Source organism: Palaemon carinicauda, chromosome 31 (genome assembly GCF_036898095.1).
Source record: "Palaemon carinicauda isolate YSFRI2023 chromosome 31, ASM3689809v2, whole genome shotgun sequence".
Taxonomy (NCBI): domain Eukaryota; kingdom Metazoa; phylum Arthropoda; class Malacostraca; order Decapoda; family Palaemonidae; genus Palaemon; species Palaemon carinicauda.
In genome coordinates, this window is record NC_090755.1 from 49,061,017 (window position 1) to 49,088,863 (window position 27,847).

The following is a 27,847-nucleotide window of genomic DNA, read 5'->3' on the forward strand; positions in this document are numbered from 1 at the left end:
TGCGCGCGGGGTAGCCGGATCCTCCTTCCACTAACTAGCAAGTAGTTGGTTATACCTCGCAAAAAGTCTTATGGCTAGACTTCCATCTTTGCCGACAGTATAATACCTATAAATACCGAGGGTTTGTATTAGTGTCGAAACAATTATGTTTTTGTTATTTACCGTTTCAATGATTGTTTGTTCAAGTCAATAATAAGGCACTTGCAAATTTGGCAAGTGAACGCCTTCACCATGAAAACAAATTAATCTTTTAAACAATCTCCAGAAAAGTCATGGAACTTAGAACACTTGAAACATCTTTGGCCAATATTACATTTGATATTAATGTGCCCAAAATTGTAACATTTATAAGATCGAACAGGCCAAGGACGTAATTTTTAGACAAATATTTAAATGTCGAATATTTATATAATCTGGCATATACGGTGAGTTGATACTATCAAGATTGTTTTATTGGTTCCTTTCAGATTTTTAGCCTAGGAAATATTGGGAGGACACCTCTTCAATATGTCCTTTTCTGAGAATCCATACAGATCTCTGCAATAAATTAATCGTAAGTTTGATTAAATGTCGGTTGTGGGGATACTTTTTCACTACTATCACATAGGGAAGATGCAAAATTAGTAAGCAGCATTGCTTCTGTTTCATAACCAGCTTAAAATTGCAAACCATAACCATATCTCTCCAAGTTACCTTGAAGAATTGTACATACTTTTTTCCAGAGACTCATAGCCCTTAATCATATTGTTATGACCTTCCTTGTAGGAATCAATATGGCAGACGGGTTCGGTCATGACTTTTGGCATAATTTGTTTCTTGTCCCCTTGGAGATCAATGTCCTTGGGTACGAAGTCAAATTCAGTTTGTAACATTTTGAATGTACAAATGCCAGGGACTTATTTATTTTCAACTTTAATGGAGGCCATTTTAGCCTTCAAAAGGATCAGCAAAAATAACATAGCTCTCGAAAATCTTTGTCATTTGAAAGTTTTTAATTCCATCCTTTCAATTTCCCCTAAAGTATTCAAAAGTTTGTATAATATTTTATAATTCATAAGGAGGCAAATACCTACACAATGTAGAAAATTCCTATTCTAATTTTTACCCCCAATGCTTTCAGCACCTTGGGGTTTTGCAGAAGACGGAACTAAAGATTACAATGTGAAAACACTGGAATAAGCATTGGCAGATTGATCCTTTTCATTGCCGAGATTGTCAACAGAATTTTACTCATTTTAACTAACAGAGGTCGTCAATAGTGTCTGGGATTTACTATTTGATACAAGGCTGAAAGAAACAAATTCTACTAATTTTATGGGAGGGAAGAGGGAATGATAAAAACAATTAACAAATCAAATGGAAATAATACAGTAAGTTTAAGGGAAAGAAAATATTAGAAAGTCTGACATCCTAAGAGACCTCACTAGCCTCTAAATATCCAGTCCTTACTCTACCATGATGGGACGGTAACTACAATTAGTGCCTCAAGTGTAACCCAATCATGCTTGATGTGACTGAGATTTCAAGAACAAAATCATACCCACTTTAATCATAGTGGCATGCAAACCTCTTCACAGATGTTACGGATTTCTGAAAGGCTCCTCCACTGCAGCAGGCAAGACACATCGATGGGCACTGCATGAAGTCTACCCTATGCAGGTGGAATAGCCGAAGAGGCCTACTAAGCATAGCAAGGGAAACCTTCTGGGTTCTAGCGACAACTAACAACTCGAGAAGTTTGCCGATAGTGTACTGTCAATATCTATAGTCTATTTTTTTTTTAGCAGTGCATATTTGCAATGACTCACAGGGGTGCCCTTTTCGCTCAGAAAGGTTCCTGATACCTGATTGGTCGAAAGTATTTTTGTCCGAACACCTTCATTGTTCTCAAATAATTACCAAGTACAGTAATGTGAATCTAAACTTATTCATTAACCTATATTTCTCCATAAGATATATGATTTGTCAATAAACAATGTGAAAGAATGAATATATTATAAAGTATCGTCATGGTAAGTCTCAATTTAATAACACACAATCCGCCGAAGTCAACGACAGCAGGTTATTTTCGGATGCATGCTTTGTAATTTTTCATATATTTTAACACAAATTGGAATAAATTGCACTCAGCATAAGTTAAACATGTTATTATAAATCTTCTTTGAATACCAGAATTTACCAAAAACATGGAATTATTAAAACTCGATATTTATGAAAACTTATGGGGAGGTAAAATAACAGCCTGTAGTGGCCTGGTGGGAAAACAATCCCTTCTGACTGTCATAGACGCAGTTTTTTTTTTTTTTTTTCTTTTTGTGATATAGTTCGGCCTATTCCTTTCAGTTTAAATAGTCTTGAATTATCTATCTTCGTAATATTTTGCTAAGTATTTTCCCACATTCCTGTTCTTCACCTAGTATCTATCTATTTTCCCCGATATCCCTTCTTTCATATATGGGACATCAGCACTACGATTCCTTATGTTTTGTACCTTACGTCAGTAGGTATGTAAATGATAATAACAAAATAAATTTTATGCTGTGTAGCAAGTATAGCCTATTCTGTAAACCTGTTCAGTAGCTCACATTATATCAAATGAAATTAAGCATAGTATTTTTCTTTTTTATTCCCGCCTCTACACTATTGTAATGAGACTAGCACACGCTTCCCTTTAAGCCAGTGTTTTCCAACCTTTTTTAAATGATTACCCCAAAATTTTATTTCCAACTAATCAATTACCCCATTGAACATATACCCGGTAACATCGGATGTTTTTTTGCAGCCACCTGATGAACTGTATGGATCATGTAGCAACAGTACAGCAATGTTAAAATTATTGAGTTTTCCTATAAAATAATTATTGCAGATTTTGTATGAATTTTGGCAATAATTATGGGAATGTGAATAACTCAATTTCAGAACATCTTGGTTAGCCCAAAAATACGGGTCCATTACCCCACGGGGGTAATTTACCCCAGGGTTGGGAAACACTGCTTTAAGCCAACACTTTCCACAGAGGTTAAGAAATAAGGAATCGTAGTGCGGATATCCCATACATGAAAGAAGGGATATCGGAGAAAATAGATAGATATAAGGTGAGAGACAATGCAAGACTATTTAAACTGAAAGGAATATGCCGAACTATATTACGAAATAAAAACTGCGTCTATGACAGTCAGAAGGGATTGTTTTCCCACCAGGCCGCTACAGGCTGTTCTTTTACCTCTCCATAAGTTTTCACAAATATCGAGTTCTATCAATTCCATGTTTTTGGTAAATTCTGGTATTCAAAGAAATTTAATAATAAAATTTTTAACTTATGCTGAGTGTAATTTAGCCCAATTTGTTTTAAAATATGTGAAAAATTACAAAATTACGAAACATGCATCCGAAAATAAGCTGCTGTCGTTGACTTCGGTGGATTGTGTTATTAAATTTAGACTTACCATGACGATACTTTATATTATATTTATTCTTTCACATTGTTTATTAACAAAACATATACCTGATGGAGAAATATAGGTTAATAAATAAGTTTCGATTCACATTACTTGGTAATTATTTGAGAACAATGAAGGTGTTCGGACAAAAATACTTTCGACCAATCAGGTATCAGGAACCTTTCCGAGCTAAAAGGGCACCCCTGTGAGTCGGTGCAAATATGCACCGTTAAAAAACATTGACTAAAGGGAAGGTCATAACTTACTAAGATCAAGGTCCTTGTGAAAGTTGTCGTCGAAAGGCACAGAGAAGAGTCCTTTGAAAGAGGGGTAAAGTGTAATTATCTTTGCTGGAAGAAGGCAATATTCCCATTTCGCTCAAAAGCCCTCACCGAGAGAAAGGCAGGGTTTCCTTTCCCCTTACAAATTCTTCCAGAGGACCAAGTCCTGAAGAAGTTAAAGGAGAAAAGTTAGTAAAGAGTTTCTTCCCTATCAGCTTGGGTGTTGTCAAGTCCAATGCCGATGAATTCATCTCAAGACGTCTTATTCCTCTTCTTTGAGAACTCAACTCATTGAAGAAGAGGCCACTCCATACACTCGTCACAAGAAAAGACAGAGCAGTCATGTCCTCTGCAAAAACTATAAAGTTAATGGGGATCCACATCTGGCTTACTAATATACCATCCACAAATTTGGCCTGGCTTGCCAGGAAAAAGCAGCATGTCTGCCCATGAAACGATCATCATCAGCAAACAGCATAATTATCAACTACACTCTGAAAAGAGAAAGAGAAAGCGCAATACGTAACCAGAAATAGGACGCGGTGACATAAGTTAGTAAACTACCGCAGCCCAAGTTAAAGTGCCGGTTGCTGCACCAGTCGAGAATGTGTACCAGACAGACAACTATGTTTACCTAGTTAAAAGTTGAACAGCTGTGCCGGCTTCGCTAATGTCATACTTCTATTAACAGATGAGGGTTTGTATTACCTGTAGAAGCAAATGTAGATTGCCACTCGCCATAGCCTACAAAATAGGTACTATATTAAAAAGACAAGATAAAAATTCACTTATTTCATTCAGAGCCATTTGACCCTTGAATCATTCAACCTAAATGGAAATTTAGGTTTATGAAGTATGAGGGTTTGTAACAGGATGAAACTAAAGAATTATCTGGGCTGCTTTCTTTAGTTAAACTTTTGATATTCACAAAATTTGCAAATTAAACTCTTAATTAAATTTTTTATCTTTTTAAGACTGCAAAAGTCCAATTTAAATTCTAAGAATATTTCAAATTATAGCACACACATAAATTGGAATACAAGAAAAATTATATATTAAAAAAAATGCTTCTAACATTTCCTGGATTTTATCAATGAATATTAGCCCAAGACCTCTGACATCTACTTGTACAGTACTTGGTTATAGACCTTGGTCGTTTCTTTGTTATTTATAGGGAACATAGACATCCATGCTAATATGTCAATATAGAACCCTAAAATTCAAATAAACCTCTACAGTAGGTTTTCTTCAGTACTGTAGTAACTCCATCAACTCAATATAAATTTTATCTCCACATAAAATTCATATTTAATAAATACAATCATTTTAATTTAAACAAATCCAGATGGTGCCATTCAAACCTGTTGCACCACTATTACTCATATTACTAAACAAAATCAGTTAATACCATAGGCTCCTCCAAGATTAACATTTTCACTGCCTCCAGAGTCTGTCAGGGTCAAGATTTTATGAAAAAATTATTCCTATTCCTTCATGCCTTAAAGTGATAAAAGTGCATTGTATAAAACAGTAGTCAATTGCACAATCCCTTATGCTTAGAATTTTACACTGAATATTGTAGCATGTTATGTGATGATGGTTATGGTGTTACCAGACACATTTTAAGTGTAAATTTCTTTCAATGCGGATGAGCACATGCTACATACACAAAGTGTCTTTCCGGAGAAGTTAAAAATTTTCTCCGGCAAAACACCATTTACATCATCCTAGTGGCGAGGTAAAATTCAATTTAATCAATAACACACATGGTCATTACCTGTAGCCATGAAAACTAATAAAATCAAATATTTTACTTTTTTCATCTGTAAAATTATTAACAGTTATGTCAGACATATGTACTGAATAAGTGATTTAAATTTTAAAAAGCTCAATGTGTGCTGTACATTTCTGTATTCCTTGAATAGTAAACAGTTGTATTTTTTATTCAATATAATATACATAATTACTTTTCATAGCATCTCAAGATGAAACTGATTTTAGAGCTGCTGGAATATTCTAACAAAGTTATCCGGTAATTCTATGAAATAATTTCTGGGACACATTTTTTAAATCTACCACAGACCAGATTAAAAAATTATATAGTGAGGACCATAAATGTATTTTTTAAAATTCCCATTTCACATAGTGTACAAATTTTTTTGTAGGCTTCATGAAATAATACACAAAACAAAACAGAAAATGTTTGGCCATTTATGAAAAAATTCTAAAGTAGCTAGTACCAAAGTCTACCAAATACATATTTCATATATTTTATCTAACAAATGTATGACAAATTGCTGAACTAAAAACCAATAAATTTTACTTTTCCCCTCCTGGAGGAGGAGGGGGTAATGGTGGACGTGGTGGCGGTGGGGGTCCCATACCTGGTGGTGGGGGGCCTGGAGGGCCTGGTGGACCTGGAGGTCCCGGAGGACCCCCAGAGGGACCACCTGGAGGATGGGGTCTCATGCCCCTCGGTGGAGGTGGACCTGGGGGGCCCGGGGGACCTGGAGGCATTGGGCCACCCGATGGAGGGGGACCTGGAGGCAAAGGAGGTCCTCCACGCATAGGTGGTCCCATTCCAGGCATAGGTGGGGGTCCTGGTGGACCGCGGGGGGGATATGGTGGTCTTCCAAAAGGTGGCCTTCCAGGAGGCCCACCAGGTGGTGGCGGTCTCCAGCCTGGAGGTGGTGGTCTCATTCCAGGTGGAGGGGGCATTCCTGGTGGACCATGTCGTGGTGGTGGCATTCCAGGTGGTGGAGGCATTCCAGGACCCCCTTGCCAGGGTGGTGGAGGCATACCAGGACGAGGTGGATATGGGCCGTATGGTGGCATAGGCCCAGTATTCGATGAAACAGGAGCAGATGACACTGGAGGAACAGGTGGCCCTGAAGTGGGCAAAGGAGGTTGTCCTGGAAGAGGTGGCTTTGAAGGAGGAGGTGGAACTGGTGGTAATGGAGGAGCAGAACCTGGCGGGGGAGGTACAGATGTTGTTGGTGGAGCATTTGGGAGAGGTGGGAAAGAAGCAGAGGTACCTGGTGGAGGTGGAACTGGTGGAGGAGGTGGGACAAGCATACCAGGAGGAGGTACAGACATACCAGGAGGTGCATTTGATGTGACCACCCCAGATGAAGTAGGTGGGGGAGGAGGGGCAGGAGGTGGGGGAGCTGACTGGGTTGGGGGAGGAGGGGCATCAGCAAACAACTGATGTGGCTTATCAGCCTGGGACAATGGATTTTGGGCAGCCAAGAGACGTTCAGCAGCAGTGCCATGTCGTTCTCCTTTACTGTCCTTCTTGAAGGCATAACTAATTGATATACTTCGATTACATAGGTATTGACCATTCATAGCCTCTATAGCCGCATCTGAGGCTTCGAACGAGGCAAAATTGATAAATGCATATCCCTTGGAGTTACCGGTATCAGGATCTCGCATAATCTGTAAATGAAAGTAATTTTAAGCATCAACTCCAATAAGAAAATTTTAAAATTTAATACAATTCAAGTTTTTCAAACAAAACAATACAATTGACCATATACTTTAGAATATTACCAACAAAACCACTTTGTAGCCAGGGCACTTCCACCATACCATACAATGGCCTTCTTTGTACAAACAAAAGAGGAATATTAGCCTTGATCACTGACCTATTAAAAGTGCATATGTTATATGATAGTGTATGCCATTAGGGATTGACCTCTGACTCTTTTAAAATGTACTGTATAATTACGAAATTAAATTGTAAAGAATTTACTGTTTAAATTTCTCAATATGAAGAGGAAACCAGAAATTCTTGCTGCCTTTAAGGGGGCCGGTTGGTAAGCCAATATATTGGGGGTAGGGAGAAAAACGGAAAATACTGAAAAAATTAAAGGGGCTTCGTATGGCAATGGAGAATGCATATACAAAATATTTTGACAAAATTCCTTTTACATTCACAGCTATAGGGTAATTAGTAAGAGTATCACAATAAGACAAAAATGGTTGATCCGTACAAGAAAATGCAGTATTTCTTCGGTTATTGCAAATTTTGATAATTATTACATTTGAATATCAAACAAATTGTGAGCAATGGCATCTGTAGACATTCCTTGAGTCACGTATAGAGTGCTTAGTCACTTGAGTTTTCAGTGCGAGGTGAAACCTTTGGGGAGAGTTTACATGTTCTATTTTTCCTCTGGCACTCCCTTTGTTTCACATCCTTTTCTTTGTTTTGGAAAGAATTTCATCATACCAACGAGGAAATGACAATCAAAACATCTCGCTAACATACAGAAGAAGAAAATCTGGAGAGAGAGAGAGAGAGAGAGAGAGAGAGAGGGAGAGAGAGAGAGAGAGAGAGAGAGAGAGAGAGAGAGAGAGAGAGAGAGAGAGAGAGAGAGATATATATATATATATTAGGAAAAAACATGGGGGATGAGGAGCCTAAAAAACCAAGATATTGTGAAAAGGGATCTTCATGTATGATTAGATTATGATAAACTTGATAGGATTTTGTTTATTAGTACCCAAATAGGAATATAAAATTCCCAATAATCAAGATTTATTACAATACTAAACATTTGAGTTTGACCTCTGACTTTCACTTGCTTTTACTTGTTTTTTTTTTTTTGTTTTAGAAAGAATTTCAACATGCCATTGAGGAAAAGACAATAAAAACATCTCGCTAACATACAAAAGAAAATTCCCCTTAATATTCGCATAATATCGGTGATATTAGTGGAGTTAATGAAGGAGAAAGAGAGTGAGAGAGAGAATAGGAAAAGCATGGGGGCACCAAGAGACTAAAGAAGAAAGATTTTGGGAAAAGGATCTTCACTTATGATTAAATTGTGATAAATAACATAGTGATGGTGTACTAATACCCAAAAAGGAATATATGTAGTAGGTTGGCCAGGGCACCAGCCACCCATTGAGATACTACCACAAGTGAGTTATGGGGTCCTTTTACTGGCCACACAGTACTACATTGTATCCTTCTCTCTGGTCATGGTTTACTTTCCCTTTCCCTACAAATACACTGAATACTCTGGCCTATTCTTTTCAGATTCTCCTCTGTCCTCATACATGTGACAACACTTGAGATTACCAAACAACTCCTCTTCACCCAAGGGGTTAACTACAACTCCTCTTCACCCAAGGGGTTAACTACTACTCCTCTTCACCCAAGGGGTTAACTACTGCACTGTAATTGTTCAGTGGCCACTTTCCTCTTGGTATGGGTAGAATAGACTCTTTAGCTATGGTAAGCAGCTCTTCTAGGAGTAGGAAACTCCAAAATCAAACCTTTGTTCTCTAGTCTTGGGTAGTACCATAGCCTCTGTACTATGGTCTTCAACTTTCTTGGGTTAAAGTTCTCTTGCTTGAGGGTACACTCAGGCACACTATTCTATCTAATTTCTCTTCCTCTTGTTTTGTTAAAGTTTTTATAATTTATAAAGGAAATATCTATATTAATGCTGTTGCTGTTCTTAAAATATTTAACTTTCCATTTCCTTTCCTCACTGAGCTATTTTCCCCGTTGGGGTCCCTGAGCTTATAGAATAATGCTTTTCCAACTAGGGTTGTAGCTTAGCAAGTAATAATAATAAGAAAAAAATTCTTAATAATCATGATTTATTAATATTGTCTTTGTAAAAATACACAGAAAACCTTTGAATGGCTATATCTCAAAACTATACTCAGTGACCTTCAAATTCCATCTTCTCCCTTAGTTTTAAAGCTTTAGCATGGAAATTTGGTATATAACTTAGACATTACAGAACAATTAAACTACATTTTTTTCAAAATTTTGTTTCATTTTTTTTCCCTTGATTTATGGGGTTTATTTTTTTTTACCATAATGAAAAATTCATATCTAGCAAAAATTTACTTCTAGAAAAAACTCTTTGTTTGTTGGGAGGTCTGTATCAGGTCTATATATGGTAGTATGCACAGTATTAGGTATCAGGGAGAAGATAGAATCTGAAAAACGCTTACTTTCGAGATAAATCGGATGGGTGTCACAAAACCAAAGGTCAGAAGTGAATATCATATGCGGTCACATGTCCCAGGTCACCGTATAAAGTGGTATTTATGTCAAAGTCCTGTTCTTACTAAAACCACATTGGCCAACCAGCTCCCTTAAAGTCTAAATACAGACTTCATAAAGTCCTATTTTTATAATAAACCAAATGACTCATAGACAACAAACTTCATTTTGTATTATTCCCAAAATTGTAATTCTAAATGCAGTTTATGGTCAGGTTCACTATGTTTGAATTGTAACTTTTGTTTAGAATTTTGTGAAGTGTGAAAACTATATTTTGGAAACCTTACAGCATAAGTAATCAGAAAAACGATGTTTCCATATGCCATGAGTACCACATGGCTGCCATCTTAAATCTTAGAAAATAGCTAGTGTAAAACATTTTCTTCAATATCTGAACTTCTAAATAACCTAGTTTTTATTCTGATAGCTTAACTAAAATTTTCAAGGCCAACGAATCCAATTGTGACAGTTGTAGAAGTGTTGAGACATTTGTTACAGTAGTTCCTGCAAATACTTAATTCATAAGACAAATTGGTCATGGGCCATACTAAGCACAAGCACAAGAACACTTTTATCTAGTAGTCTGATTATCTCAGTAGGCCTACATGTATTTTGAAAAGTTTACTATATCCTACATGTAAATTGGTGATGGCTGTATTATATATTCTTTTTGATGGCTCCAAATGTGAGAGACAAACCACAAGCTGGTGAAGAAGCTCCTTGTTAAGGTCAGGAGTCTATCAACTGAAAAGTGTATCCTGAGCCAGTCTAATGATGAAAAGGAATAATTGGTGTAATATCCCCAGATAGACTCATACCAGTGTGTGCTGAACTTGGTACAAGAGAGGACAAGTGTGCATGATGGGAACTATGTTGAGGTCCAATGAAGACTGCAAAGCTGATAAAAAATACACAGTACAAATCAGGCAATCTATCTTCAAAGTTGCTAGCAACTAACAGGAATTAAATATGCCTGAGACTGTCATGTACATGCATTAGCTACTGACCACCACACTGCCAAGAAATATTGATGGAAAAGAGGAAGTACTTTAATGGAAGAATCAGGCCCATTGACAATATTCACAAAATCTTGTACATGTCCACTGGATAAGGAATAATGTTTGTTTTGTCAGGAAGATGATGATAAGGATATTATCAGGTGAGGACACTCAATGCTTATGTAATTGTATGATGAAGATTTTCACTGCTGCCTCTGCTTGAGGTAGGAAATTTGACTAAGTTTATCACAAACATCAGAGTGTTAGAAAATGTGAGAAGCTGAACTTGATCCTGTAGCAACTGCCTCTCAGAGGGGACCAGGATCAGCCAATCGTCGAGATATATAAAGAGATGTATCTCTTGTGAATGGACCAAAGCTGCTACCAAGATTACCGTGCAGTTGAACACTTGAGCAGCAGCACAGAGTCCAAAGCAGTCTTGTACTGGTACATAGAGGGAAAAGCAGAGGTACCTCCAATTGTGGGAGGTTGGGCTGTGGCACCCTAGCAGTACCAGCTGAACTCGGCTGAGTCCCTGGTTAGGCTGGAGGAACGCATAGAGTAGTCCCCTTTTTGTTTTGTTTCTTTGTTGATGTCGGCTACCCCCCAAAATTGGGGGAAGTGCCTTGGTATATGGATGGATGGACCTCCAAGAGGATTGACGAACGGGTGCTTTTAAGAACAGGCCCTGAAAGCATGAAGTCTCTAACTCTGATGGAGCTTAGCACAATCAAACTGTTTCTACCCTGAACTTTGTTTGACATGCAAACCTGTTCAGTTATCATTATTAAAGGGATGGAGATTTACCAAGCAAACTCCTACCAATCTCGCCCGAAAGGTAAAATATATTAAATCCTATTGATAAAAAAAAAGATGAAAATGAAGGTCTTTGATAAAGGGATATTTAAAGTTAATCTATTAAACTTGTGCTTTCTGAAAACATTAAAATCTTAAAAAACTGAAAAATACTCAGAATCAGATAAAATGTCAGATAAAGTTTTCTGACCAAAACATAAAGTTCTGGTTTAAAAAAAAAGTACATCCATAAAACATATGTTGAATGGTTAAAATAGCACCATACTCACAGCACTTGGAGACAATTCTGTGAGTTTGTGTGCATTAAAAAGTGATGGGTAAATTTTATATGACCAATATGTCATCTTGCACAAAATTACCTCTGTCCTCCTATCCCTCTAGCATTTTCATTTCCAAGGAGAAACAATTGGTTTCATTTGTTTTAATTTATCATTTTCTCAACTCATGATTCCACATTGCATGCCATTTTATAACAATGAAATTCTTTATGATGGTTATATAATCCTTAGCTGCATTGCCAACAACCACATCATTTCAACATATTTCAACATTCACCTCTTAGGAATAGAATTTATTAAGGAGCTCTTCAATTTGTAATACAGTAGTACCTAGACTTACAAGTTTAATTCGTTCCAAAAAAGCTTGTATGTAGAGATAATCATACGTCAAAATTTTCTATAGGAAATAATGTGTTCCACCCCCTAAAAACTTTGAAATATACCCTAAACAATTAATTAAACATAATAAATTATATTATGAGTAAATAATTATTTCAATATAAAGCTTTGACTTGGAGACAGATGACTGGCGATCAGAGACATAGATTATGATAGGTGGAGGAGGGAAACTGGAAGGCTGAACATGTGAAAAAAATATACCTTGGAAAAATACAAATTACTTCACATATTTTAGCTTTTACTTTTTTAATGTTTCAGTTTTTTACTATTTCTTGTTAATTTGTTGAGTTCTTCTCCATATCCTTCGTCTCACGGCCCCTCTACAAAGTAACGGTGTCCTGCACCCAGCAGGGATCAGATTTTGGATTTAGAAAGACAGAGAATCTTGCCAAGAAGACAGGGTACTGTTGAGGAATTTAGAAGTGCAAAGCTTGACCTCACTGATAGTGTTGACTACATATTGTTACATAATTACTGGTGGTGTTTCCTGAACATTGAACAGAGTTTTAAGTGAGGGCAAACTATGGCAGACAGCGAAGAAAGTTAGTTGTCTGTGTTGTGTACAACATTCATTCGTGTCTACATCTACTAGACGGTGGAACTTGACTTCCACGGCACTGTTCCTGAAGGTAAACGTCGTGATAAGAAGCCGACCAAGTGTCAAAATCCCTTTGGAAATTGGCCTTAGTTGCACTTTTAATGCAGGTGATAGTGCATAGATCGTGAGGACGTTATACAAAGATTTCAAGGTTCTGACCACATGATTTGTGTAATTTTTTTGTGAAGAAATCTACGTCACAAACTTAATGGCCTTGTTAAACCTGACTCAAGTGTCTTCATGAAAATCTAAAGAAGTAATCGTAGTTTATTTTACTATGAATGACTAAAGTCTGCCTGGAAGAGGCTATATAATTTATCATTCAACTATTTTGAACACATCTGCACCTGTGTAGATACTAGTGTGTGTGTCCTAATATGTGAAAGCCTTAAATATTTTCCTTTTTGGTTGATTTTTTTTTCCTAATGTTCCTAAGATTCACTTAAATTTGAAAATCTTACTTAAATCATAGAGCGATGACATTGATCTGGAGAACTGTGTACTTTAGAGTATTAGTAAATTCTGAGATACTAGCTGGGTGGTGCCCGGTGCCCAGTTCTTCTTGACTGTTTACCTTTCAATAAAATCTTTGGGTATTCCACAGTATTTTGTTTTGTGTAGTGGAAAGTTGGGGTGTGGTCGGCATTCGGAAATTAAGCAGTCTGCGTGCTAGATAGCCACAGTCTGCAAACCACTAAATATTTTTTGGTGCCAAGACCAGGGAAAAACCTAGCCTTTAGGTATGGCATTGTCATAGGCCAAGAGTTGAAAGGCTAAGAAGAGCCTTAGTCGAGATGTGGAGGTCCTCATCTCGATTGTCAGTGACCTGGCGACTCAGGTGAGGTCCCTGACACTCCAGGTGGCAGCACTAAAGAGCATCCATTCGTTACCAACATGCCACACTGCCACTGGGATTACGACCACAGTGAACACCAGTGCCCCTTCTACATCCCCGGCTTAGACAAATGTCAATGGTCTGGAAATTTCTGTAACTGAAGAAGGGCCAGTGATTGGAGGTCTCCAGCCTCCTCCAGGGTTCTCATGGGCACTACCATCTTTACCAGACTTCTGGGAGTCTCGTGCTTGGAGTGGACATTTTGCCTCCTCGCCTGTTCCGGCAACCAACCCTTTTAGTCCACCAAAGACTTCAGTATGTGGACTAGGGGTGCAGATCTTGGTTGACCAGGCAATGTTCAGCAGACTGGAAAAGGCTCCAGTAGCTAGAGCTGAGGCAGTTCTAGCCAGGACAGGGGCCATCGCAAAGCACACACGCCAGGCCAACGACACGACCAGACCAGCCATACCCGAAATGCCGACTTCATCACTGAAGTCCAATATTGAAGATTCTGGCAGGGAGGGTTCTGGTGACACATCCAGCTCCTGGTCCAGTGTTAGTGTCTTAAGCCACAAAGTCGAGTCCCTCCCGTCAGACCGCCGTCTGTCTGACCTATTCAAGGCCCTTGACTCCAGGAAGAGCCCCAAGCCAGGGATCTTCCAGCTAGAAACTGGCCAAAGTTTTGCCCGATCCCTAAGGGATTTTGAGGCTTACTGTGTCAGTAGGTATAACACAGGAAGCTCCAGTTGGTGGACAGCTGAGCTGGGAAGGTTCCTGAAGGGGGATATCAAGGAGGTTTTCTTGGCAATAGGGGGTTCCGAAATCTTGTACCCCGATACGAAGGAACACCTCCTTGACTGGTGCCGAGGAACCTTAGTGACGCGATGCAGGGAGAAAAGCCCCTTTCAGCAGTGCTACCTGTGGAGAGGGCGAACTGCTGAAGACCTGTGCCGTGCGGTTGGCCTCCTTGTATAAGTCGGCATACCCTCCGCGTAGCTTGGACTGGAGAAAGCCAAAACGAAAGCTCCTCAAAACGGTTCCAAGCAAAGCTGCGAGTTTGCTGGAACAGTCTCTGGTCACCATCAATGTCTCTGCTGGCCGTCAGGCCATTTGGCAGGATGTCCTTCATCTGTTGAGTGTTCTCAACGAGGCATACCGTCAACAAAGCCAGAAGGCAGAGGACTTGGCCATTAGTTGTGTGGGAAAGTCATGGCACGGCTCGTATGCCGACAGATTTGCCATAACTACCCCTAACCCTTCATGTCTACCTGACCGACTTTATCCACACACTACTCCTCGACCTGTCCCCAAGCCTGCACCTGTGGAAGTAGGCCTGCCACAATCCCACACCCCAAATAGATCTCCTTAGTTCCAGAGGAGGTACTGTACTTGGTGCAAGAAACCAGGGCACCTTGTGAACGAGTGTCGCAAATTCCTCAACCTTTGCCTATGCTGTGGCTCGGCCAACCACTATGTCGTGCAGTGTGGGCAAGGGCAAGGGCAAGGGCAACAGGCGGCTCCGATGCACAGATCACCTGTCCAGAATACAGGTATTGCCTACAGCCCTGGGAGGGAAAACACTTTCATCCAGACTCCTCTTAGATGGAGAGCAGTACCTGTGAACACTACTTCGACCTGTTGTCCTACACTGGTTCGACCAGCAGCAGGGAGAGCCGAAGTGGGAGTAAATCCACTGCTTCTTCTCAGACTGTTGAAAAGAAGAAGAGCAAGAGGTCAAAGACCATGAAGCCATCCAGAACCGAGGAATATCATGGGGCTTTAAATACCAGACCTTCTGTGTAGAAGATGAGGCTATATTGAAGTAGGGTGTGAGTGGTAGGAAGTTTGCTCCTAATATCATGGTGGCAGCCTCTGGAATCTTGATTTCCAAAGTTACCCCTCAACCTGAATAGGTCATTGCACATCCAATGACTCTTTCAGGATTGGCCAGTGATAACCTATCCTCGACACTGTCCAAAGCTTCTCCAACTGACTCCTCCAGGGAAGAAGCAGGAACTGAGGCTATATTGAAAACCATTCGTAGGGTTAACCTGACAAAGTTGGCTCCTCTACCGCTCATGGTTGTCCCAGTGACCATGTCTAAGTTCCCATCGGGAGCGTTGGATACTCTCATTGACTCCGGAGCTGAGGTCAACCTTCTGTCATCGAGTGTAGTGCAGGGTTACCAGCTGCAGATGATCCCCGACACCATTGGACTGAAGAGTTTAGGGCAAATAGGACCTATGACCTCAGGTACTGTACTGTTGACCCCTATCCTGCAAGGAATGACACTCACCCCACGTGTGTTCCATGTAGTGCTTTCAGGGACTATGACTGAGCACAAGATGCTTGGTTACCAGTTCTTGAGAGCAAATGGGGTGATAATTGACGCAGCCCCACATCAGCTGAGTGTGTGTGTTAGTGGTACTCACCAAAGAGCCTCTTTAGGAGTATCATATCCCAATACCTGGAGCCTGTTGTCAGCAAGTGCTTTACGCACTTGAAGTCCACACGGCCAATTCGATCAGGATTGCCGGTACTGAGTCCGTACTTGTTCCTGTCACTGTAGATTTTCCTGGGGGGCTTGACACCTTTTATAGGTGCCCTGGTTGTCAATCCAACTGTTGGCCGGAGATGTATTATGATGGAGACATCATAACCTCTGGTCTGTCAAGAAAAGCTACAGCAATCCATGGCATCCTAACACTGAAAGATGGACAAGACTCAGTTTTATTCAAGGGTTCATCTGAAGGAACTACAGTACCAAGATTAAGAAGGATGCTCTCTTGGGGAAGGTGTTCACCAATGGCATGGTGGATACTCCTCTATCCTGCCTGATAGCACAAGAGTGCGACTTGACACCTGAACCAAGCGTATTGGAAGAGATAGACAATCTGTCTATCTCTGAAGAACTGGACTTTTCTCAGAAGGCCCAATTCAGTCAGATGCTTCATCGTCATCTTCCGGTCATCACATCAGTACTGGTGACGATGATGTGGGAGAGTGCTCTAGCACACCAATACCTATCTACCTGTATAACGAGACACCCATTTATCAGAGGGTTAGACGGTTTGCAAAACCTGTTGTTCATGCCATCAAGGAACAGTGCAAGGAGTTGCATGAACTGGGTATTAGTGAACCAAGCATCTCTTCTTGATCTTCACCCATTGTTCCAGTCTGAAAAAATGGACAACAGTACTGTTACAGTTGTGTGTGGATTACATAAGACTGAATAAAGTGACAGTCTCTGATAAGTTCCCGATGCCAAACATGGCCGATCCTGTGCTGTATTCGGGGTACAAGAAGTCAAATATTTTACAACCCTTGACCTGGTTCGTGGATACTACCAGTTACTGTTGGCAAAGGACAATAAAGAATACACGGCTTTCTCTACAGCCTTTGGACACTGGCAGTTCAGACACATTGTTAAGACAGAAAAATGCACCTGCTGTGTTTCAAAGAGAAATGCAGAGTATTCTACAAGAGTTCCCAAAAGCCAAGGTGATTATCTACATTGATGACATCTTGATCCTTGGGGATTCTTTCAAGGAATGCCTGAAACTGGTAAAACAAGTTTTGGCTACTCTTCAGAAGCATGGACTAAAGATAAAACTTGTGATGTGTTCTTGGGTTCAAGCCAAAGTTAGGTATCTTGGTCATTTGGTTGGTCATTATGGTATGCGCAAGATACCAGAATACATCCAGAAAGTTGAGGACTTCCCTAAACCTACCACTATGCGTGAGCTATGGAGATTCTTGGGACTGGTATCCCCATGTGCTCACAAATAGCCAAACTGTTATCTACAAAGACTGGAGGATGAAAATTGCTAGGGACCAGAAAACTGAAATGGACTACAGAAATGGATTGTGCCTTTGAGCATTTGAAGGAACTAATCAAGGAGGACATTATATTGTCATTCCCTGACTACTCCGCTAATGCTAAACCCCATGAAGCTGTTTGTTGATGCTTTATGTGAGGGTGCTGGTGCTTGTCTGTGCCTCGAGTCCTTGGAGCATCCAGGGGAGTGTCGGGTGATAGCTTACAACTCCATGACCTTCTTTGACTGCGAGACCCATTAATCTACCACTGAGCGTGAGTTGGCTGCTCTGCGATGGGTAGTGAAAAACTTCAGGGCCTTCCTTAATATTTCATAATTCATTCTGATCACCGTCCCCTGATGTATCTTCATGACATGAAGATGGTGGACAGTCGGCTACCACGGACACTGGTAATGGTAATGTCAATTACTAATAAAATATTGCATAGTTCTGATGTAAATACTGATGATTCACTAGGTATTGTGAGCCAACAAATTATTTTGTCTAAGGATACAGCAGCACAGCCAGTACCCAAAGAAGATTTCCGTTGAATATGTTCCAAGGCCTGGTGTTTATGGTGACTGAATATAGTAATATCTTTTTTGCTAAATAAACAAGATAGGAGCACATTTTTGTTTTCTTTATGATCTAAGGTGGCAGAAAGAGTGGATGAATAAGATTCATTCTGATGTTTGTGGATTGTAATAAAATATTTTCTCTCATTGGGAGAGGGGGTTTTGTTTATAAATACATTGCTGTGGTTCAAGAGCTTCTTTACCGGAGAATTAGTGGATAGAATATTTAATGCACTTCGTACTGTTACAAAATCTTGATGTAAGGACAAATGTGGTTCCCCGCTTCCACATAATACCGAGATATTTGGGGAAGACCTAAAAGTTCCACGGCAAAGTCTCAGACCTTGAGTGTGTATAGGATCTAAAGAATTCAAAGTAGCTTCAGATCCTGATCCATACATTGGGCTACCATAATCTATTCTTGATAACAGGAATAGATCATCTGTAAAATTGATTTCTTTGCACCCAATATTGTATTAGACAACTTTTCCATTAGGTTTAGAACATTATTACATTTAGGTTTTATGTAAGATATATATGCTTTTCAATTAAGGTGAGTATAGAATATTAGTCCTAAAAATTTACTTTATCTTGGAATTGGATTTGAGCGGCACCCAATGCAAAATTGATTTCTAGCTTTTGTTTCCATCGGCTATATTTGTAAAACATTATTGCTCGATTTTTTTTCTGCAGAGCCTAAAACCAACAGACGCAGTCCAAACTTCTATTTCCGAGTTATTTAGAATTCTTTGCAAGTGACGAAGATTGTTTGAGTAGTACATAGTATTGCAAGGTTGTCCACGTAAAGGCTACTTTTTACTTCTTATGGCATGTGAGCAATTGTCACTGTCAATACAAAGAGAGTCCAATTTAAAACATTACCCTGGGGCACACCACATTCAAGGTTGTAAGATTTAGGAAAAAACATTCTCTCTATGAGATTGGAATACTCTTCCACCAACAAAATTCTAATAAAAATAGGAAGGTGTCCACGAGAAACATTTATAAAGCAAAGATTTTAGTACTGAATACCTCAAAGTTGTATCATATGGCTTCTGAATGTCAAAAAATATGGTTACTGTCATTTACTTTCATTCAAAACCTCTATGTACTTTATATAATTTTCCAAGTGTGAAAAAGAGTTCAAGGTAGATCACTCTGTTTGTGAGCCAAATTACTAAGATAATGAAATGTTATTACAACGTAAACATCAATTCAATTCACAATTTACTATTTTTCCCAGTAATCTGCAAACACAAGTGGCCAGCGAGATTGGTCTGTAATTGTTTGGATTAATAGGATCTTTTCCTGGCTTAACTATTGGTATTACTATTGCATATTACCATGTCTTTGGAAATAGATGTTTGGTCCAAGGACGATTATAAAATTACAATAACATAGGACTTTGCCTATAAAGCTAGATTTCTTAAATCAAAATTATCATCATCTTTACCAGGGACCATTCAACTACAATGAGATAGAGCAAAAGCTTTTCTTCAGTAAATATTTTATTGCAACAGATATCTTCCACACTATCTAAATTCAGTGTATTTGCTTCTCCTCTTCTTTTGACAGGTAGAAAGTGAGCCTCCTGATTATTGATACTGCTTATGCTTTCAATATTTTGCACAATAATATTTGAGACTACCTGTATATCATGAACTAGTGACCCATTAATGTATGTCTCACAGGTCTGCTATAAGAACCATCAATTTTTAAAATTTCTGCCAAACCTTCTGCACTGAAGTATCTTCTGACAGACTAGAGACATATTTTTGCCCCACTATTATCCTTCCTCAAATTACTGCTTTTCTAAATTTTGCAGAAATTTGATTAAAATACAGATTCAGTACACTTCAGTAATTTCTACTGCTACAAAAACCTGTTTGTTAACTGTATTTCCTAACGTTATGGGACCAATACTCAAATTTTATAATTTTTCAATCGAAGTTTCTAGTTTTCTTCCAATTGCGTGTTTTTCTTTTACTAATTAGTTAATTGTATCTGACCACTAAGGGACCAAGCGTTTCGTTGGGCAGGCATTAATTAGAGGCATAATTTGTCAGCTGCTTGTGTGAAGAACTTCACAAAGAAATCATTTGTTTCATTACAATCTTGTGAATAATTTAAGGGATGCACTTGACCCTTGTACAACTTGAAATTATCCCAGTCAGCTTTATTTGTATTATACTAGTGGATTGGGGCACTTGATATATATCCTAGTGTGGTTATTAACATAAAAAATCTTAAACGTAATTTATATATTTCCTAGCTATACAAACCCAAGTCCTTTAGTAGGGGTAGATTCTGGCAACAGGCATCAAGTATCACTGGTGGACAGTGTCTGCCCAGCACTCTGAGCCTCCATTCAGATGAGGGCTCTCATATGATGTTTAAGGGATTACTCAGAAACTACCTCAAATTTAGAAAAATTACCTTAAACACTCAAAAACTCATAATACGCAAAACATTATATCATGATTAACAAAAGCTCTCTATTTTGAGAAAAGTCTGAAAGATAACAAATTTGGAAATAATTTGTATTTTTCCTAACATACAAACCTGGAGCTATTTATAGGGTATTACTTTTGGCGCAGCTGAAAGACGAGCCATGATAAATATAGTGAGGGATAACTACCCCATCCGCTAGTTAGCGTGTGGGGGGGTGGGGTAGACTGGCTACCCCGCTCACTCACACCTCTCGGCTGAGTAACCACTTTGCTTTATGGCAGGACTTCTCGGGGGACAGGGTGGCGGGCCAATTTGTATAAATAGCTCCAGGTTTGTATGTTAGGAAAAATGTTATTTTGATAATAAAATAAATTTTTGAATATACTTACCCGGTGATTATAATAGCTGCAACTCTGTTGCTCGACAGAAAACTCTAAGGTAAAATTCGCCAGCGATCGCTACACAGGTTGCGGGTGTGCCCAACAGCGCCATCTGTCGTCCAGATACCCAGTACTCAATGTAAACAAAGAACTCAATTTTCTCCTCGTTCCACTGCGTCTCTATTGGGGAGGAAGGGAGGGTCCTTTAATTTATAATCACCGGGTAAGTATATTCAAAAATTTATTTTATTATCAAAATAACATTTTTCAATATTTAACTTAGCCGGTGATTATAATAGCTGATTCACACCCAGGGGGGTGGGTAGAGACCAGCACTATATGTTTACATTATTATGAGCTAAGAATTTTTATTTCATTTTAGAAGTTATCAAAATAACAAAAACAAAATAAATAGGTACCTGGTAAGGAAGTCAACTTGAACAATTACTCTGCCTTTTTAAGTACGTCTTCCTTACGGAGCCTCGCGATCCTCTCAGGATGCTGATCGACCCCTAGGATCTGAAGTATCAAGGGTTGCAACCCATACAACAGGACCTCATCAAAACCCCTAATCTAGGCGCTTCTCAAGAAATGACTTTGACCACCCGCCAAATCAACCAGGATGCGAAAGGCTTCTTAGCCTTCCGGACAACCCAAAAAACAACAATAAAAACATTTCAAGAGAAAGATTAAAAAGGTTATGGAATTAGGGAATTGTAGTGGTTGAGCCCTCACCCACTACTGCACTCGCTGCTACGAATGGTCCCAGAGTGTAGCAGTCCTCGTAAAGAGACTGGACATCCTTAAGATAAAAAGACGCGAACACTGACTTGCTTCTCCAATAGGTTGCGTCCATTATACTTCGCAGAGATCTATTTTGTTTAAAGGCCACGGAAGTTGCGACAGCTCTAACTTCGTGTGTCCTTACCCTCAGCAAAGCTTGGTCTTCCTCATTCAGATGGGAATGAGCTTCTCGTATCAACAGTCTGATAAAATAGGATAAAACATTCTTTGACATAGGCAAAGATGGTTTCTTAACTGAACACCATAAAGCTTCAGACGGGCCTCGTAAAGGTTTAGTTCGTTTTAAATAGAACTTAAGAGCTCTCACAGGGCATAAGACTCTTTCTAGTTCATTTCCAACCATATTCGATAAGCTTGGAATATCGAACGATTTTGGCCAAGGTCGAGAAGGCAGCTCGTTTTTGGCTAGAAACCCAAGTTGTAGAGAACATGTAGCCGTTTCAGATGAGAAACCGATGTTCTTGCTGAAGGCATGAATCTCACTGACTCTTTTAGCTGTGGCTAAGCAAACCAGGAAAAGAGTCTTTAAGGTGAGATCTTTCAGGGAGGCTGATTGTAGCGGCTCGAACCTGTTTGACATGAGGAATCTTAGTACCACGTCTAAATTCCAACCAGGTGTAACCAAACGACGCTCCTTCGTGGTCTCAAAAGACTTAAGGAGGTCCTGTAGATCTTTATTGTTGGAAAGATCTAAGCCTCTGTGACGGAAGACTGATGCCAACATGCTTCTGTAACCCTTGATAGTGGGAGCTGAAAGAGATCGTTCTTTCCTCAGATATAGGAGGAAGTCAGCTATTTGAGTTACAGAGGTACTGGTCGAGGATACGGATACTGACTTGCACCAGGTTCGGAAGACTTCCCACTTCGATTGGTAGACTCTAAGGGTGGATGTTCTCCTTGCTCTAGCAATCGCTCTGGCTGCCTCCTTCGAAAAGTCTCTAGCTCTCGAGAGTCTTTCGATAGTCTGAAGGCAGTCAGACGAAGAGCGTGGAGGCCTTGGTGTACCTTCTTTACGTGTGGCTGACGTAGAAGGTCCACCCTTAGGGGAAGTGTTCTGGGAACGTCTAATAGCCATCGAAGTACCTCGGTGAACCATTCTCTCGCGGGCCAGAGGGGAGCAACTAGCGTCAACCTTGTCCCTTCGTGAGAGGCGAACTTCTGCAGTACCTTGTTGACAATCTTGAACGGAGGGAATGCATATAGATCTAGATGTGACCAATGTAGGAGAAAGGCATCTATATGAACTGCTGCTGGGTCCGGGATTGGTGAGCAATATATTAGGAGCCTCTTGGTCATCGAGGTTGCGAAGAGATCTATGGTCGGCTGGCCCCAGGTGGCCCAAAGACTCTTGCATACATCCTTGTGGAGGGTCCATTCTGTTGGAAGAATTTGTCCCTTCCGACTGAGACAATCTGCCATGACATTCAAGTTGCCTTGGATGAACCTCGTAACTAGCGATATGTTTAGACCTTTTGACCAGGTGAGGAGGTCCCTTGCGATCTCGTACAACGTCAGTGAGTGGGTCCCTCCTTGCTTGGAGATGTACGCCAAAGCCGTGGTGTTGTCTGAGTTCACCTCCACCACTTTGCCTTGAAGGAGAGACCTGAAGCTTTTCAAGGCCAGATGTACTGCCAGTAGCTCCTTGCAGTTGATATGCATTGTCCTTTGACTCGAGTTCCATATTCCCGAGCATTCCCGACCGTCTAATGTCGCGCCCCAGCCTACGTCCGATGCGTCCGAGAAGAGAACGTGGTTGGGAGTCTGAACAGCCAGGGGCAGACCCTCTCTGAGGCTGATACTGTCCTTCCACCATGTCAGGCAAGACTTCACCTTCTCGGAAATGGGGATCGAGACCGCTTCTAGCGTCTTGTCCTTTTTCCAGTGAAATGCTAGGTGATATTGAAGAGGACGGAGGTGTAGTCTTCCTAATGCTACGAAATGTTCCAGGGATGATAGCGTCCCTATCAGACTCATCCACTTCCTGACTGAACATCGTTCCTTCTTCAGCATGTTCTGGATGCATAACTGGGCTTGGCTTGTTCTGGGGGCCGACGGAAAAGCCCGAAAAGCTAGACTGTGAATCTCCATCCCTAAATACACAATAGTTTGGGATGGGACCACTTGTGACTTTTCCATATTGACAAGGACACCCAATTCCTTGGTCAGATCTAGAGTCCACTTTAGATCTTTCAGACAGCGACGACTGGAAGAAGCTCTGAGAAGCCAGTCGTCCAAATAGAGGGAGGCTCGGATGTCCGCTAAATGAAGGAATTTGGCTACATTCCTCATCAGCCTCGTAAACACAAGAGGAGCTGTGCTTAGGCCAAAGCACAGGGCTTGAAACTGGTAGACAACCTTTTCGAAAACGAATCTCAGAAAAGGTTGGGAGTCCGGGTGGATGGGGACGTGGAAGTAGGCGTCCCTTAGGTCTAACGAGACCATCCAGTCTTCCCTTCTGACCGCTGCTAGAACCGACTTTGTGGTCTCCATGGAGAACGTCTGCTTTGTGACAAAGACATTCAGCGCACTGACGTCTAGCACCGGCCTCCACCCTCCTGTCTTCTTGGACACCAAGAAGAGACGGTTGTAGAATCCTGGGGTTTGATGGTCCAGGACTTTGACTACCGCTCCCTTCTCTAGTAAGAGAGACACTTCCTGTTTCAATGCTCGTCTCTTGTCTTCCTCTCTGTACCTGGGAGAGAGATCGATGGGGGACGTTGCTAGAGGGGGTTTTCGTACAAACGGGATCTTGTACCCCTCTCTGAGCAACTTCACAGATTGTGCATCTGCGCCTCTCTTTTCCCAGGTCTGCCAGAAGTTCTTGAGTCTGGCTCCCACTGCTGTCTGAAGAAGTTGGCAGTCAGACTCTGCCCTTAAAGGACTTGGTTCCTTTCTTCTTTCCACGTCTCCCTTCGGCACGAGCACCTCCTCTGCTGGAGGCTCTGCCACGAAAGGGCGGAATAAAACGGGACGCTGGAGTGTCCAACCTTGGTCTAGCTGACAAGGTAGGCAAAGGGGTGGCTTTGCGAGCAGAGGACACAACAAGATCGTGAGTATCCTTCTGTATCAAAGAAGCGGCAATCTTCTTAATCAGGTCCTCTGGAAAAAGGCACTTAGAAAGAGGAGCAAACAGAAGTTCGGATCTCTGGCATGGTGTAACTCCAGCTGAAAGGAATGAACACAGGTTTTCACGCTTCTTAAGGACTCCGGACACAAAGGATGCAGCAAGTTCATTAGACCCATCATGTACGGCCTTGTCCATGCAGGACATAATGAGCAAGGAAGTCTCCTTCTCCGTCGGAGAGATCTTTCTGCTTAGAGCTCCTAGACACCAGTCTAAGAAGTTAAATACCTCGAAGGCTCTAAATATCCCTTTCAAAAGGTGGTCCAGGTCCGAAGATGACCAACATATCTTCGAGCGTCTCATGGCTAGGCGGCGGGGAGAGTCTACAAGGCTTGAGAAGTCGCCCAGGGCAGAGGCAGGAATTCCCAAGCCGAGAACTTCTCCCGTGGCATACCAGACGCTCGATCTAGAAGAGAGTCTATCAGGGGGAAACGTAAAAGCTGTCTTCCCTAAACTCTTTTTGGACTGCAGCCATTCTCCAATCACTCGCAAAGCTCTCTTGGACGAGCGTGCGAGGACGAGTCTAGTAAAGGCAGGAGTGGTTGACGGCATGCCTAACACAAACTCTGACGGAGGCGAACGCGGAGCTACAGACACAAACTGGTCCGGAAACATCTCTTTGAACAGGGCCAAAACTTTCCTAAAGTCCAAAGAGGGTTGCGTAGACTTAGGCTCGTCCAGTTCTGAGTGCGGTTCATCTTCATGTGCAGCACCATCATCATCAGAAAGTCCCTCATCTGATAACTGATGAGGGAACGGCAACGGAGTGGGTAACGGCTGGTTGGCTGAGTCCGGCCGCACGGGTGCATGCGTGACTGAGCCGGACGCAACGTCATGGAACTGCTGCCCAGTCTGTGAGCTGGCAACAACCATAGCAGCGCGGGGACGCACAGCGTCTACTCCAGACTGTCTAGACCGATGTGGGTGAGCAGTGGCAACCACACTGGGTTGCGGAGGTTGACGCACCGCGTCAAAACAAAATAACTCTGACGGTTGTTGAACCTCCCGAACGTCAACGGATACCTCCGTGCGTCGCTGAACGTCAACATGCGGCTGGCAGATCACACTGGAACGCATGGGTGGCGGAACTCTCTCAACTGGAGTGCGTGAGAAGGTTACCTCAGCGTCCCCAGGACGCACAACCGATCGTGTGGGTGGTTGTAGGCAAGGAGCTGCACTAGCTGGTGCGGCAGCAACCTTCTCCGCACGAAAGTCCTGCATAAGCGACGTTAGTTGAGACTGCATGTCTTGCAGTAAAGACCACTTAGGGTCTACAGGAGCAGGTGCGGCGACAGACGGTGTAACTGTCTGAAGCGGTACCGCTTTGCCTCTCTTAGGAGGTGAGCAGTCATCGGATGACTGCAGCGAGTCCGAACTGACCCAGTGGCTACAGCTGGGCCGTTGGACTTGCGCTTTAACGGTCGTGAGACCTTGGTCCATGGTTTCTTTCGAGAAACACCTTCCGAAGACGAGGTATAAATGGGCTCTCTCGTCTTTGTTAGGCAGGGGCGATCTTGGGTAGATACGCCCGATACCACGGAGGGAACGTCTGTTCGCTGATTAAAGCCTCTCGAACCCATTTGTCGTACGACATTGCTTCTCCCCTGGACTTGGGAGCTTGCAAGAGGTCCCGGACTAGGAGGACGACAGGCACGAACAGACGAACCCTCAAGCGCAACACTATCCACAACACTATCACTCACTTTAACACTTCCCACTGCACTTTTACACTTCAGCTCCTTCACATCCGCCATGAGCTGATTACGGTCACTAGCCAGGGACTCAACTCTCTCACCCAGAGCTTGGATGGCACGCATCATATCAGCCAGCGAAGGTTCCTGAGTGCCAGAAGGGGGATTAGGAGCAACCACTACAGGGGAAGGAATAGGTTGTGGGGCATGAGGAGAGGAAATGTCAACAGAACGAGAGGAACTTCTCCTAACTCTATCTCTCTCTAGCCTACGTGTATACTTTTGGAATTCGATAAAATCGAATTCCGAAAGCCCAACGCACTCCTCACATCGATCTTCCAATTGACAGGTTTTATCCCGACAATTGGAACAAACAGTGTGAGGGTCGAAAGAGGCCTTCGGAAGACGCCTTGAACAGACCCTAGCATTGCACTTCCTAAATTTTGGGACTTGTGAAGGGTCAGCCATTTTGAATTGGTCAAAGGGGAATTCAAAAACTATCAAAAAGTCATCAACAAAGAATCCGTAATCAAAAAGAGTTCAAGGAATTGCGAAGAGAAAGCCTGCACAGCGAAAGCTCAAAACTAGAATAGTGTACTTCACCAATTAGTTGTGAAAACAAATCCAGTTAGCAACAGCGAATAAGTACGTCTTGTCGGTAGCACGACAGAGAGAAAATTGAGTTCTTTGTTTACATTGAGTACTGGGTATCTGGACGACAGATGGCGCTGTTGGGCACACCCGCAACCTGTGTAGCGATCGCTGGCGAATTTTACCTTAGAGTTTTCTGTCGAGCAACAGAGTTGCAGCTATTATAATCACCGGCTAAGTTAAATATTGAAAAATACAAATTATTTCCAAATTTGTTATTTGTTCCGACACAGATACAAACCTTCGCTATTTATAATAGGGTGACTTACTCTTAGGAGGGAGGAAGTCCTCACCAACTGGCCTTGGTCATGACCCGGGCTCCTCTCTATTTCAATCTGTGATCGATAGTAGAAAGGACCCTACCTTCGCTAAAATCAAGTGCCGATATGAGGTAATGCATTGATAGCGGCCTGCACAAGCTTGTGTGTGAGTGGAACTAACAGTGTGGCTTGTCTTTAACATAGGAACCCGAGTACAGAACCTATTGTTCTTAAACACTTACCCAATACCGTCCCTCTAAAAGATATTAGGGACGTAACAAAGTATTCATCTATTCTTAGGAGGCACAAGGGAAATGGGTCTTACCTGCAGCGAGGTGAGGTCAGCTATGCTGAGGCTTGCGGAGCTGTTTTCCCTAGAGGGGAGAAGGTGAAAGGAAGAAAGGAGCCAGGCATTC

At 41.4% G+C, this 27,847-nt stretch overlaps 1 protein-coding gene across 1 annotated transcript in view; it reads right to left on the reverse strand.

Annotated features, from left to right (window-relative positions):
* Nucleotides 1–5,911: 5,911 nt before the first annotated feature.
* The window catches only part of Spx (Spliceosomal protein on the X), a 75,050-nt gene continuing 53,114 nt past the window's right edge, over nt 5,912–27,847 (reverse strand). Inside the window, exon 4 of the mRNA XM_068355143.1 lies at nt 5,912–7,159. Coding sequence (XP_068211244.1) covers nt 6,041–7,159 — 1,119 coding nt within the window. The 3' untranslated portion in view covers nt 5,912–6,040. The remainder of the gene's footprint in view (nt 7,160–27,847) is intronic.